The following is a 15,653-nucleotide window of genomic DNA, read 5'->3' on the forward strand; positions in this document are numbered from 1 at the left end:
GGTTACTGAATCTGACTCACTAGACTTGGTGGTTCCAAACAGAATCACTGTCTTTTGTCTGTTTCAACCTGTGATTCAGGCTCTTGTGTGGTGATTCTGGTGCTCCATTGTTGGGCCTCACGTGGCATACCCCCATTACACTGAGGCATGTCCTGTCCCTCTCCTACTGCACCTGTCAGCTTGGGCATGAGATCAGTCCCACATTCATTGAAGTGGGGATTTGTGGCCTAAAGACTAGGAACAGGCAGTTGTCTTTATTTTTAATTGTTTCTTGGAGATTTCATGATTTTTTTTAAATTTTAAGACATTTTTAGCCATTTAAGAAGTAGGGAGATTATGCTTCATTTATAAGGGGCTTTGATGAGACCACACCTGGAATGCTGTATAGAAAATTGGTCATTTAAAAAAGAATGAAGTGCATTGGAAACATTTGAGAGAAGGTTTACAACTAGAGCTAGAGTCATACGGTATAGAAACGGGTCCTTTGATGGACGCATCACAGCTTAGTATGGCAACTGCTCTGCCCAGGACCGCAAGAAACTGCAGAAAGTTGTGGACACAGCCCAGCAGATCATGGAAACCAATCTCTCCGCCATGGATTCTGTCTATACCTCTCACTGTCTTGGTGAAGCAGCCAGCATAATCAAAGACCCCACCACCCAGGTCATTCTCTCTTCTCTCCTCTCCCATCAGGTAGAAGATACAGGAGCCTGAGGGCACATACCACCAGGCTCAAGGACAGCTTCTATCCCACGATGATAAGACTATTGAACGGTTCCCTTATACAATGAGATGGACTCTTGACCTCACAATCTACCTTATTTGACCTTGCACCTTATTGTCTACCTGCAATGCACTTCCCTGTAGCTGTGACATTTTACTCTGTATTCTGTTATTGTTTTTATCCTGTACTATCTCAGTGCACTCTGTACTACTTCAATACACTGTGTAATGAATTGATCTGTATGAACAGTGTGCAAGACCAGTTTTTCACTGTACCTCGGTACAAGTGACAATAATAAACTAATACCAATACCTTTGGCCCACCATGTCTATGCTAACCATCAAGCACCCATCTCTATTAATCCCATTTACCAGCACTTGGTCTATAGTCTACTATGCCTTGGTGATTCTGTGCTGATCTAGAAGTTAAAATTTTGAGAGTCTCTGTTTTCACTACCCCTTCAGACAGTGGGTTCCAGTTTTCAACTGGCCTTGGAGTGAAAAAAATACTCCTCGGATTCTCCTCTAAACTGCTTGCCCTTTAAGCCTATGCCTCTAGTATTAGGTATCTCTGCTCTGGGGAAAGGTTTCCATTATTTGACTTTTACTAAAACCCTCGTAATTTTGTATATCTAAATAGGGTCCCCTGACTGCCATCTCTGATACCTGGAATGCGCAGGTTATCTATTTAGGAAAGGTTGGGTGGGCAAAGCTGGTATCCACTGGAGCTTAGAATGAGAGAATGTATCAAGACCCTCCTCGGGATCTTGTAGGGAGGATGTTTTCTGTTGTGAGGGAATCTAGAATTGGAGGTCACTGTTTCAAAATATGGAGTTGCCCATTTAAGACAGAGAGATGGGTAATTTTTTTTTTCTGAGGTCATGAGTCTTTGGACTTCAAAGGGTGGTGGAGGTAAAGTCTTTGAATATCTTTGAGGCAGAGGTAGATAGATTCTTGATAAGCAAGGGGATTGATTGCAGGTTACTGGGTGTAAGCAAGAAGGCAGAGTTGAGGTTACAGTAAGATCAATGATGATCTTATTGAAAAGCAGAGCAGGTTTGAGAGGCTGAGTGGCCTTCTACTCCTAGTTTGTATGCATCCATTGTAATAATTTTTAAATGTCATTGAATAATGAATCTTAAAAATTGAGGGAAGATAAAGAGCCTCTCTTGCTCAGTTAGGAGGTGACACTCTGCCTCAGCATTTCCTCCTATTAAAGGAAGTCAGGGCATTCGAGGGATGTGGGTTAGTGAGATCAGCCTCCACATCTGAAACAGGTAAGGGGAGGACTGTGGATTGTGTAGTGGGCCCAGTGAGATCCAGTCTATTGCAGCAACTTGAATCCAATCTAATTAGTAGAAACTAAATCAGTGGGCAATTAATATAATATTAATTAAAGTTGCTTGGATCACTGCCATTGATGATGTTTACACAGATTTCTGCATGGACAGTCAAAGCCACTCATTCAAAGGTAGTTGCATTCCTCTGTGGAAATTGTGGTCTGTTTGAAGCTTGCATTCTGTCCTCCTAACTTGAGCTTGAGTGTGAGTGTCACACTTGGGTGAAGAGCCAAAAGCCCTCAAGGGAAGATAAAGTCTCCACTGCTAGGACTTGCCTGTTTTCTCTCCCATTACACCCCAAGGGTCATCTGATTTTTCTCAAGTCATTCAGCACCTTCCTGCAAACTCTGGCAATCACCATTCCTTTAATGCTGCCCATAAGATCCATGCCACATGTTGTAGAGGTGCAAACCAACTGCAATCTCTTCTTTCATATCCATTTCAGTCCAAATCTACCAACATGTATTTATTTTTTATTCGAACGTACTCCACTTTCAAAATGCAAGGTGTCCCAACCAACATTTCACCAAAGAATTATTCAATGTGGTTTTCTGTATGTAACAAGTAACTTATTTATATCTAAGTAGCTTCTGGGTAGCAATCGCTTCATATGTCTAAATTTCTGGCATGAGTTCCAATGCCTGTTACATCACCAGTTGGGAAACTCTGTTAACTACTGTCTTTTAAAGAAAATAATACATCCTGAAACAAAAAAAGAGTGATTTCCTTTATGAACTAAATGTCAAGAAAGTTCACAATGCTTAGTGAATAAAATAAAATTTAACCATTAACTTGATGTAATCTTCAATGTGACCTTGCAACAAAAATTTGTTGCTATTTTCTAGTCTGCAGCAGGATTGTCACGTGAGGAGATTGGAATGTTGTCCCACGCCGGCAGAGTGGTTGAATGTTTTGCTATTTACGGCACTCCCCATCTCCAACTTCTGTTTACGTTAAGTCACTTAAGGTAATGTGGCTAAAAATACAACCCTAGTTATTACTGCACCTAAACACACACAGTAGGCAAATTCATAGGAACTAAACTTTTTCCATTTTAATCTTGGTTTCTCACTTTTTACCCATTGGCACTGTCCCTCTGTAAATCTTTCCTTATGAATAATAAGAATGGCAACATACCAATGGTACATTGCTTTTTGTTTGGGAGCTTGAAAAGCAAAATTAAATATATTTGTCCAAATTCATCACTCAGTCTATGCCCTCTGGTGGTTTTCCATCATTGGAAGAATCACATCAAAGAATGTGGTATTGGTGGATAAGCCTCCCCACATTTAGAGATCAGACACTGCTTCATCTTCTTCTTCACTAAACAAGTTTTGAGGGTAACCATGATTCACATTTTATTTGGAATAGTGCACCACTTTAGTTGATCTCCTGAGTCTACAGTCAGGTCTTGGTTCTTAACCCCATTAATTTTCCATGTCCTTTAGCACCTGTCTTTAAGTTAGAGTTCTTAGAGAGTTTTGGCAGCTAATGGATAAGACTAGACTAGTACCTCCATTTTGGGAGCTTCTGGAGATATTTGTTATTGAACAGATCTGAGTTTTCTAATTTCTAATTATTTCTGGTTCTCCTCTGAACAGTGGTGGCATAATTGATGTGAGGACGGAGCTAGATGGTGTGTGTCGGTTTCAACACTTGTGCAATAATTTGGTTGTATATCTACAATATATGAATGCACTGTTACTGCACCTCTTAAAGTCTAATATTCATCCTCACACCAAGAAAACAATGGTCAAACTATGTATGCTACAAACACCTGATCCCCACTAATCTGGGTCTCAAGTTGTGGTTCCCTTATTTTGGCTGTAGTTTTCAAAGGATGTTGAAGAAGATTATGATCCCAAACCATACTCCAAGTTATGTTATAAAGTCTTTATTCCTTGAGTTAATTACCAAAGCAATGGGGCATATTAGTTGCCCAAATAAAATGCTATGAAGATTTGAATGAAATTGCCATGTTGTAAATAGTTACCATATATTTTGTATTCTCTGCAAAAAATTCAATAGCTGTTGTCTGGTCGTCCACATGTTCACACATCGGTGAGTAAGATGTTACTGATGGAAGTATATATATTTTCTAAAAAGTAATGGTGTCAAGACAGAACCTTGGGAAAGGCCCATTATTCAGAAATCAAAGTTTGCTAATCAGCTCCATGTGATCTGCATGGAAGTTGTAGTTCATGGATGCAGTGTTGACTTTCAGGGGATTGTTCCAGACGTTTTCAGTGGTAGACCATATCGTAGGCAACAGGTTAAGTGGAAACAGATAACTAGTTTCCACGTGCTTTGTTAGTGCAATTACTTGGTCATGGGTGTTTTGCTCCAGTTTAAAACCACACTGCTACTTTGTGATATATTCATCCTAGAATTGCATAAGTCTTTGCAGTAGCATCCTTAACCAGGAACTTGAAACATAGTAACATAGAAAAATAGGAACAGGAGTAGGCTATTTGGCCCTTGTGAGCCTGTTCCATCGTTCAAACCAATCATGGCTGATCCTCTGCCCTAGTACCCTATTCCTGCTACCTCTCCCCATACCCCTTGATGCATTTTGTATTTAGAAATGCATCTATTTCTTCATATATTGTTACGGACTCAGTGAAAGTCCCTTTAAGATAGAGAGTGTGTGTGTATGTGTGTGTGGGGCGTGCTTACGTCAATAGAAGATAAAGGACGTAATGACGTTGTTGAAGAAGTCAGAAGAAGAAGAAGGAGAGAGAGAGAAGGGAGAGAGACACCAGCCTGCTTGTTTTCTCTATCGATGAATGAGAAACAATAACTGTGTTTGCCACTGAAATCCATGTATGGAAGTTGGAAGTAATCTGGTGGAGTTCACTTTGTTGCTGACCTGTAGAAGGAAACAGGTATTTGTGTGTGGACGACCACGGTTCGGATGCTTTTCGGGGTGAGGAAGTCACTACCGAGTAAACACTGAAGTGTCGTTTGGGTTCCATCGTGGAACATTTGGATTTCGTATGTACTCTCTCTATGTTTTTCTACATCTACATCTTATCTTCAGACAACGGTGGTTGTTGAAGAAGCCCTTGCTCACGTTTCACCTTATGGCTTGCGGAACTGAACTTTAAGAACCATTCAGGAACTGGGGAGTTTTGGACTTTGTCACACACACACACGAAGAGTTTAGTTTTGGGGTTAACGTTCGAGGTTTAACATTCTTGAATTCTAACATACTAACATTTTTACTTTTATTTTACGTATTATCATAAGTAGTGATTAATAAAATAGTTTTTAACACTGAATCATGCTCAGTGTGTTTCTTTTGTTGCTGGTTCGTGACAAAATTGGGGGCTCGTCCGGGATAGTTCCCAAGGTTAACGAGTGTCGTCTGGGATCGTTTCCCAGATTGACAAGATTTGTTTGGGGTTCAATCCAAAGATTTTTGAGGGAGGTCTGATAAATTCTTTTTAATTGGCTTATGTGTGTGGAAACCAGCAGCAATGGATATTAAGGCATTTTTGGAGTCACCAACCCAAAAGGGATTGGAGGTGGCGAAAAAGGATGATTTGATAAAGATTGCTACAAGGCTAAACCTTACAGAAGTAAAGCAGTCTATGAGAAAGGCAGATATTCAGAGACTGATAGCTGGCCATTATGTGGAAAAGAAGGTGTTTGAGAAGGAAGTGTTAAAACAGTTTCCTGGCAGTGAAATAGCAATTTCTGAGGCACAGGTGCAGCTGGCAAAGATAGAAGCTGAACGAGAGCAAACCCAGTTAAAGATAGAGGCTGAACGAGAGCAAAAGAGATTAGAGGCCGAACGAGAACAAAATAAATTAGAAGCTGAACGAGAACAAAAGAAATTAGATGCCGAACAAAAGAGATTAGAGGCCGAACAAAAGATAACTCAGATGAAGATAGAAGCTGATCTAGCAATGAAGCAGATGGAGCTGGATAACGAGGAGAAAAAGAGGCAGCATGAGTTACAAATGAAGCGTAGGAGTTCGGAATCTGATTCTGATGATGGTTTTTCAGCCAGCAGGGAGGTTCGATTAGTCCCTCCGTTTGAAGAAGATCAGGTTGATCAGTATTTCCAACATTTTGAAAAGGTTGCTGTGAGTTCAAACTGGCCAAGGAAAGGATGGGCTCTTATGGTACAGAGTGTGATTAAAGGTAAAGCTCAAAAAGCTTATTCTGCTTTGTCTGTTGAGGATGCAGCTGATTATACCAAGGTAAAACAAGCTATTTTGAAGGCCTATGAATTGGTTCCTGAGGCTTATAGACAAAAATTCAGAGACTTGAGGAAATCTGCAGATCAGACTTATATGGAATTTGCCAATGGAAAGAGAATATGTTTTGAACGATGGTGCCTGGCTAAAAATGTAGATGGGGATTACGATAAATTGACAGAATTGATACTGGTGGAAGACTTTAAAAGATGTGTTCCAGCTGAATTAACAACATATTTAAATGAAAAGGCAGTGGAAACTTTACAAGAAACTGCTAGGTTGGCAGATGATTATGCTTTAACCCATAAATCCAAATGGGGACAACCTAAAACCTTTCAAAAGAGTTACAAAGACAATCCAGGTAAACCAGAGATTAAATTGGGAGGTAATCAAAAAGGAAAAGATGAAAAGAAGCCAGGGCTGGAGAAATCTGTTGAGCGTACTTGTTATTACTGTAGGAAACCTGGCCACGTGATATCTAATTGTGCCCTTTTGAAGAAAAAGAAGGAAGCTGGGCCCAATGCTTGCTTTCAGGCAATTAAAAATCAAAAAGGTTTAGGAGATGCTGTTAAAGATCAGTCCTTGCAAGAGGGAAAAGTGGAAAAGTTGGAGGAGGTGAGAAAGGAATTCCGTTCGTATGTATCAGAGGGTTTTGTTTCACTGAATGCTGAGTCACCCCAGGTGCCAGTGAGAATTCTTAGAGATACTGGGGCTAGTCAATCTCTCTTGCTGGACAGTGTTTTAAATTTTGGTGAAGAAAGTGACACTGGTGAAGTAAATCTAGTGCGAGGCGTTACAGGTGAGACCATGTCTGTCCCTTTTCACAGGGTGATTTTAAAGTCAAAGTTCGTAGAAGGACCAGTTGAGATAGGGATAAGACCTAGTTTGCCAGTGGAAGGAGTTTCTTTGTTATTGGGAAATGACCTTGCAAATGGAGAAAGTGATCCTGTGGTACGGTTAACAACCAAACCAAGGATTGATGAGTCTGAGGATGATTCAGATGTTTACCCATCATGTGCGGTGACTAGAGCTAGAGCTAAAGAATTAGCCAAGACAGACAGTCCGGTGCAGTCTGATGTAGTTCCTTGTGACAGTCCTAAACAGGAAGAAAATTTTGATGCCTTATCTGAGACTTTTCTGTCTTCACTGGAGGATCAACATCCTTATAGTGAGCCTGAATTTAAAGATTTGTCTTTGTCAAGGAAGGATTTTATGGTGGAACAGACAAAGGACCCTGAGTTGACAGAATTGAAAGAAAAAGCTCTCTCATGTGAGGAGATTGAGAAAGTGCCAACTGGATACTATGTCAAAAATGGAGTGTTAATGAGGAAATGGAGACCTCCTCATGTTCCTGTTACTGAGGAATGGGAAGTTATTCATCAGGTTGTTGTTCCAAAAGTTTATAGGGATGAGATTTTAAACCTGGCCCATAGTATGCCTTTGGGTGGTCATTTTGGTGTGAATAAAACTGTAGGGAAGATCTTGAAACAATTCTATTGGCCTGGTTTGAGAAAAGATGTGGTGATGTTTTGTCGAACCTGCCACACATGTCAGATGGTAGGTAAACCAAATCAAAAACCCCCTGTGGCTCCTTTGAAACCAATTCCTGCTTTTGGTGAACCCTTTTCGAAGGTGATTGTGGACTGTGTTGGCCCCTTACCAAAGTCTAAGACTGGAAATCAGTATTTGTTAACCATCATGTGTGCCACTTCTAGATTTCCAGAGGCAATACCCCTTAGAAATATTAAGGCCAAGACGGTGTCAAAGGCTCTTGTAAAATTTTTTACCTTGTTTGGTTTGCCAAAAGAAATCCAATCTGATCAAGGTAGTAATTTTATGTCAAAAATTTTTCAACAAATAGTCTATGAGCTGGGAGCAAAGCAGATTGTATCATCTGCATATCACCCAGAATCTCAAGGAGCTCTGGAGAGATTTCATTCTACTCTCAAAAATATGCTGAAGACTTATTGCTTTGAAAACACCAAGGATTGGGACGAAGGTATCCATTTACTTTTGTTTGCCGTTAGAGAATCGATCCAGGAGTCAATCGGATTTAGTCCTTTTGAGCTTGTGTTTGGACATAGGGTGAGAGGACCTTTGGAGTTGTTGAGAGAGCAATGGGTTAATGAGGAAGTTCACTTGAGTCTGTTGGACTATGTCCAAAAATTTAAAACTCGGTTGGAGAGAGTCTGCCAGCTAGCGAGAGAGAATCTGAAAACAAGCCAGATAAGAATGAAGACATATTTTGATAGACGTGCTCGGCCTAGGACATTCGCAGTGGGGCAAAAGGTGTTGGTATTTTTCCCTAGCCAAAATAATCCCTTGCAAGCTCGTTTTTCTGGACCCTATGTTATTGAATCTCGAGTGACTGATCTAACATATATAATCAAAACACCAGATAGACGCAAGAAAACACAACTCTGTCATGTAAATATGCTAAAACCTTATTATGAGAGGGATTCAGTTGTGGCCTTGGTGGATGGTGAAAAGGTTGTTTCTAGAATGCCTGATGTTGATGTTGAGGAAGGCCAATTTAGACCAAATATTGTTCCATCGAAACTGAAAAACCAAAATATCATGGAGAACCTTGAAACGAAGTTGGACCATTTACAAGTTTCACAAAAACAACAGATGAGAGAATTAATTTTAAAATTTAAAAATCTGTTCCCAGATGTTCCAAACAGAACATCGATAATTACCCATGATGTTGATGTTGGGGATGCAAAACCAATCAAACAACACCCATATCGAATGAATGTGGAAAAAAGTAAACTTGTTGATCAGGAAATAAAATACATGTTGGAAAATGATATTATTAGACATTCTACTTCAAATTGGAGTTCGCCCTGTGTTATTGTACCTAAACCTGATGGAACTGTTAGATTTTGCACAGATTACAGGAAAGTGAATGCTGTAACAAAGTCAGATGCTTACCCTATTCCTAGGGTGGATGATTGCATAGACAGAGTGGGAAAGGCAAAATTTCTTACAAAGATTGACCTGTTAAAAGGGTACTGGTGTGTTCCATTAACAGATAGAGGAAGGGAGATTTCAGCCTTTGTAACCCCTTCTGGATTGTATGAATACAATGTTTTGCCATTTGGAATGAAAAATGCTCCGGCAACATTTCAAAGAATGATTAATTCAGTGATTCATGGGTTAAAACATACAGATGCCTACATTGACGACTTAGTGACTGGGAATGATACATGGGAGGATCACATCTCTGCGTTAGAAAGGTTGTTTGAAAGACTTTCCAAGGCTAACCTTACAGTTAACTTGGCTAAAAGTGAATTTGGCCATGCCACTGTGACGTATCTTGGTTATGTTGTAGGTCAAGGCAAGCAAGCTCCTGTTCAGGCAAAAGTTCAAGCAATATCTGAGTTCCCTATTCCCACAGGTACGAGGACTGTTAGAAGATTTTTGGGAATGGTTGGATATTACCGAAAATTTTGTAAAAATTTTGCTGATATTGCTCTTCCCCTAACTAATCTTCAGAAGAAGGGAGTAAAGTTTGTTTGGACAGATTCTTGTCAAGAAGCATTTGAGAAGCTGAAAGCCATTTTATGCTACCATCCTGTGCTCAGAACACCTGACTTTGAAAAGCCATTTTCATTAGCAGTAGATACCAGTGATGAAGCTGCAGGAGCTGTGTTGTTGCAGAAGGGTGACCTTGATGATATTGACCATCCTGTAGCTTACTTTTCAAAGAAATTTAATGAGCATCAAAAGAATTATTCCACCATAGAGAAAGAATTACTGTCGCTTGTTTTAGCCTTGCAACATTTCAGTGTATATGTTTGCACCGCTCAGAAACCATTGACTGTGTATACAGATCATAACCGATTGGTGTTTCTGAGCCGAGTCAAAAACAAGAACAGAAGGCTGTTAAACTGGAGTTTAATTTTGCAAGAGTTTGATCTCATGATAACTCACATTAAAGGCAAAGATAATGTGATTGCTGATTGTCTTTCCCGATGTTAAATGGGAAACATGTATCTGTACTAATCTGATAGTCTGTAGTTGTGTAGCATGATAATTATTAACATTACTAACTGTATGCGCGGTTAAATTTTTCTTGGGGAAAATTTTTTTTAGGTGGGAGGTGTTACGGACTCAGTGAAAGTCCCTTTAAGATAGAGAGTGTGTGTGTATGTGTGTGTGGGGCGTGCTTACGTCAATAGAAGATAAAGGACGTAATGACGTTGTTGAAGAAGTCAGAAGAAGAAGAAGGAGAGAGAGAGAAGGGAGAGAGACACCAGCCTGCTTGTTTTCTCTATCGATGAATGAGAAACAATAACTGTGTTTGCCACTGAAATCCATGTATGGAAGTTGGAAGTAATCCGGTGGAGTTCACTTTGTTGCTGACCTGTAGAAGGAAACAGGTATTTGTGTGTGGACGACCACGGTTCAGATGCTTTTCGGGGTGAGGAAGTCACTACCGAGTAAACACTGAAGTGTCGTTTGGGTTCCATCGTGGAACATTTGGATTTCGTATGTACTCTCTCTATGTTTTTCTACATCTACATCTTATCTTCAGACAACGGTGGTTGTTGAAGAAGCCCTTGCTCACGTTTCACCTTATGGCTTGCGGAACTGAACTTTAAGAACCATTCAGGAACTGGGAGTTTTGGACTTTGTCACACACACACACGAAGAGTTTAGTTTTGGGGTTAACGTTCGAGGTTTAACATTCTTGAATTCTAACATACTAACATTTTTACTTTTATTTTACGTATTATCATAAGTAGTGATTAATAAAATAGTTTTTAACACTGAATCATGCTCAGTGTGTTTCTTTTGTTGCTGGTTCGTGACAATATGTTCAAGGATGTATGTGGTAAAGAATGCCATAGGTTCATCACACTTCTGAGTTCAAAATTTCTTCTCATTTCAGTTCTATCTTGAGATTGTGACTCCTGATTCTAGACCCTTAAGCCAGGGAAAAAAAAATCCTACCTGCATCCAGTCTGTAAAGACCTATTAGAATTTTCTACAATTCAATAAACTCCAGAATATAGACTCGTCAACCCAATCTTGCCTCATGCAGCAGTCCTATTTCTACATAATGCACATCAATGACAGCAGCTGGAATAATGTTGGATGGCTACTTTCCTTATTTTCAAGGCAGTGATACCCTCTGCATGTAACCCTAACTTGGGCATCTAACCAGAGGCATGTACTCTAGTGAAGAAGCCTATCTGCTAGTTGAGGGTAAGTTGACCTAGGTTTTCAGAGTTCCAAATGGTATCATCTGGATTTACTACTGAATTGTCTAATTCAGCTGTTTTCCAAATGGTTCACCATTGATCTGATATTACTAGCTTGGTTTTGCAGTATAAATAATATTGGTATGAATAATGTTGAGGCTACTAGCACCTGCTGCTTTTGTTATGGATATACTGGATAGCCAATTACTGACATCAGTACATGGAGTTAAAATACAAACATTGGAAAAATGCTCTCTTAGATGCCCTGTGCCTTCAGAAGTTTTGTTTGCTCTAACTGTATCTTGCAGAGACATTGACCATTCTTTTTTTCTACCATTTTGTTTTTACATCAACGCCACCCTAACCCATTTTATTCTCCCTATGTTCCCATCAACTTTCCCCCCCACCAAGGCTGCACGCACTCGGGGAAATTTACAATGGCCAACTGACCAACCAACCTGCATGTTTTTGGGAGGTGAGAATGTGCAAACTCCACACAGACAGCACCAGGGGTCAGGATCGAACACAGGTTGCTGGAGCTGTGAGGCAGTGGTTATATTAGCTGCCCCATTGTGCCACACATTTCCTTTCCATTTAAGACTGCACTTAGCTCAGTCAGGATTTTGATTGTTTAAAAAAACATATGGTTATTGCCCCATTCACACAAATCATCTATAAAGAGCACTGCATTGGTTTGGTTTGTTAATGGGCAGGCACGGTAGTGTAGCGGTTAGCGTAACGCTATTACAGCACCAGAGATCAGGGTTCAATTCCGGCCACCGTCTGTAAGGAGTTTGTATGTTCTCCCTGTGTCTGCATGGGTTTCCTCTGGGTGCTCTGGTTTCCTCCCACATTCCAAAGACGTATGGGTTAGGAAGTTGTGGGCATGCTATGTTGGCACCAGAAGCATGGCAACACTTGCGGGCTGCCCCCAGAATTCTCTGCCAAAGATGCATTTGACTGTGTGTTTCGATGTTTGTTCGTTCGTTCCATCTATCCATCCATCCATATGCAGTTTAAGAGCAGCACCATTCATCTGATGCTCAGAATATAAGTGTTTCATTGGTGTTGGAGAAATGTTGACAACAGACTTAATAATATGTTTTCTTTTTAGGAGCTGAACATTGGGACATGATGATTTGCTTCACATCAAATGAGGTTGATGATGACAGGTGCCTTCAAAAGGGAATGTTTGATCAACTTCTACTCCATCAGAAGGTAACCTAATTTCCTCTGGGTTGTGACAGGCCTTGTCTTTTGTTTCAAATCATGTTCTGAGTTCTGCTTTTGCCAGACACATCAGAAGCTGGTAATAGGCTAAAGTAACCCTTCAAGTCCTGAGCTGCTACCTAATGATATCATTCATAAGTCATTTTAACATCACAGGAGATTGAGACTTTGACTGTCCATAATCAAGACCTTTTGATTGAAATACAGCCACCTTATGTTGCATTCAGTGCATATGACTACCTAGCCAAAGGTCTGGAGAGATCTAAACCCAAGAAGGTAGTTTGACACAATCAGTGGTTTGCATCACAACAATACTAGGTTACAAATAATGCAAACATTATTTTTCAAACTTATCAGCATTTCTAAATGTGTGTGGTGATAGTTATGTACAAAGTGATTAGTTATTCTAATGGAAGGAATTTTTATCTTCAAACCTTTGAGTATCATGGAGTGCAGTTGATTTTGTGGTGGACATTTCTGCCATGTGCAGGACCTATCAGAGATAACATTATGTCGCTTTAACATTATGACTACTCTGCTGTGGGCATTATTTTAAAAGGGCACAAGTACTGTGGCCAGTTTGGGTGTCCAATCCACTATCTGAACAGCAGGTAATAGCAGGAGAAGCCGCCAGTAGCCTGGTCCAAGTTAAGAGGTGAGAGGGACTGTCTATGTAAATGTGGGGAGAGGGAAGCTCAAGCCTTTTTAGATGGGCTCTTCTCTTACTGGCCCATTAGGAGCTTGAAATTATATTCAATTATTTATATGTCTGGCTTTTTTCTGGCACAGAATTCATCTCCAGGCAGATCTGGCCCAACAGGGAACCATCACTGCTCCTTCTCTCAGGTCTATGAACAGAGTTGTGGATTGTATGTCAAGGATATCATTGGATCGAATCTGCATATTTAATGTGCCAAAGAGCAGATTAACATTGGAAAACAGTTTGAAGGCAGGGAGACCAGCAGGGAGTGTGGGTGACCTCCTTTGCTTTAAAAGTAGTTTTCATCTTTATTTCATTGCAGGTGGCCTTTAAATTGTCGACAGGCCATATACAGTAAATAAGTTTTTTGTGACCCCAATAAAAACCAACTTCTCTTTTAGAATATTGACCTATCAGTACTAGTACCTGTTTCACTGGGAAATGTATAGAGAGCCACTGATCAACTGATAGTTAATTCAACTCTGATTCAATGAAGTACCAATCAATGATAATGACATTGAATGCAAGTTCAATACTGGCTGAAGTCTCTTTTTAATTAAAAGACCACTGGTAGCATCAAGGAGTTGGGTGCTTGCTGGACCAGCTGGGTTTTAGAAAAAAAACATCTTTGCCATGATGCTTTCAAAAACAACAGTTAAAATTACAATAACTACTTAAATATTAGGCCACTGTATAGTAAAAGTAGTTTACCATATGAGCTTTCCTGTCTTTTTATTTTGCCTATGCAAATATAGTCATACACTGACAATAGTTGTTAATTACATTGAATGTTTTAGCATCTGAGTTGCAATAAAGCACTCATTAAATGCAGAATATTTAACCTTCCTCTAGTCCATTTTGATTAGAACATATAGAACATAGAATAGAATATAGAACATTATTTTAACTTTCATGTCAAATGCATCTTATTTTGGAATTGCTACACAATTTCCTTTAAGAAATACTTCAGCATTGATTTTAGTCTTCCATCAGCTTTTTCTTGGTACTTGATGCATTCTTGCCCATGATTGACTCCCGTCTACTTTTTCTTCAACTAACCAAAGCTGAGGACTTGTAACAATTGATCTAGTCTCTTCACTGTAATGTAATCAAACTTTTTTTGGGGTGACATTTGGCAACCTGGCTATTGAAAAGATAGTTTGACAGCACAGGGAAGCCAAAACAATTCATCTCATTTTTGGCTTAATTTTGTATTAAAGGGTACTGGGGACATTTTTTTGAAACATCAACAAAGCATCTTTTGAATTTTGCCATTTATTTCATGAACTGAAAAGTGGCATCATTGATCAATGATTTACTTTCAGGTAAATAAGATACCAGGATTAGAGAATACACTTTGTAGAAAAGATGGCTTTTGTCAAATTATGAAGACTGCCCAAAGCCTACCAGGTAATGTCCTTTTCATATGTAATATTTCTTTGTCTAATGACACAGTCTTGATTGATATAATTAATCAAACTATTTTATAAATTAATGAAACTCTATTTGATTAGGATTGCATACTCTAAACCTGTTGTTTTTAATAATTCACTACACATTCTTAAAAGGTTGTAGTACATTGCAGCCAGTTAACTAAAGTAAATGATCAGATATACCTGCTTGTTACATTCTGGAAGTCGGGATCAAGCTGGACATCTAATGCTAGTACTTCTGACCTCCTGCTCTCCTGATGAACTCAGTATAGAGTCCAGGTGTAACGCACAAACATTCAGATCTGATTTTCCATTCAGTCCTTCAGGGTTATGCCAGGGATTGTAGAGTGACTCCATTCATTTGAATGGAGCCTCCAAACTTCATTGTGAGAAGTGAAAAGCAAAAAATCCACAGATGCTGAAAATCTGAAATTAAAAACAAAATGGAATTAACATTTCAGGCTGATTACAGAGAAGAGGGGCAGATGTAGCAAATGAAAGGAATGTCTGTGATTGATGGAGACAGAGAGCAAATGGTGTTGGTGCCGGCTGAGAGATGGAGGTGAAGGCTTGTTTGTTTTGTGTCTTCTCCAGATGGATCAGTTTTAGTTAACAAGCCTCCACCACCTTCAGATTGCACGACAGCCATTTGGGTCGTTCAGCTTCTCTTGCTACGCACCCCACCGCAAATATTCCTTTTGTTCTCTCCACCTTCTTCCTCCTCTGCAACTTTTCCTAGTTGAGATGAAAGGCCATTTACCTGAAACGGTCCCTCTGTTTTCTGTTTTGTTTTTAATTTCAGATTTTCAGCA

At 39.7% G+C, this 15,653-nt stretch overlaps 1 protein-coding gene across 1 annotated transcript in view; it reads left to right on the forward strand.

Annotated features, from left to right (window-relative positions):
* Nucleotides 1–15,653, forward strand: part of cped1 (cadherin-like and PC-esterase domain containing 1) — a 175,226-nt gene that overhangs the window by 27,533 nt on the left and 132,040 nt on the right. Inside the window, exons 3-4 of the mRNA XM_052030704.1 lie at nucleotides 12,593–12,696; nucleotides 14,734–14,818. Coding sequence (XP_051886664.1) covers nucleotides 12,593–12,696; nucleotides 14,734–14,818 — 189 coding nt within the window. The remainder of the gene's footprint in view (nucleotides 1–12,592; nucleotides 12,697–14,733; nucleotides 14,819–15,653) is intronic.

This window comes from Pristis pectinata, chromosome 15, assembly GCF_009764475.1.
Source record: "Pristis pectinata isolate sPriPec2 chromosome 15, sPriPec2.1.pri, whole genome shotgun sequence".
NCBI lineage: Eukaryota > Metazoa > Chordata > Chondrichthyes > Rhinopristiformes > Pristidae > Pristis > Pristis pectinata.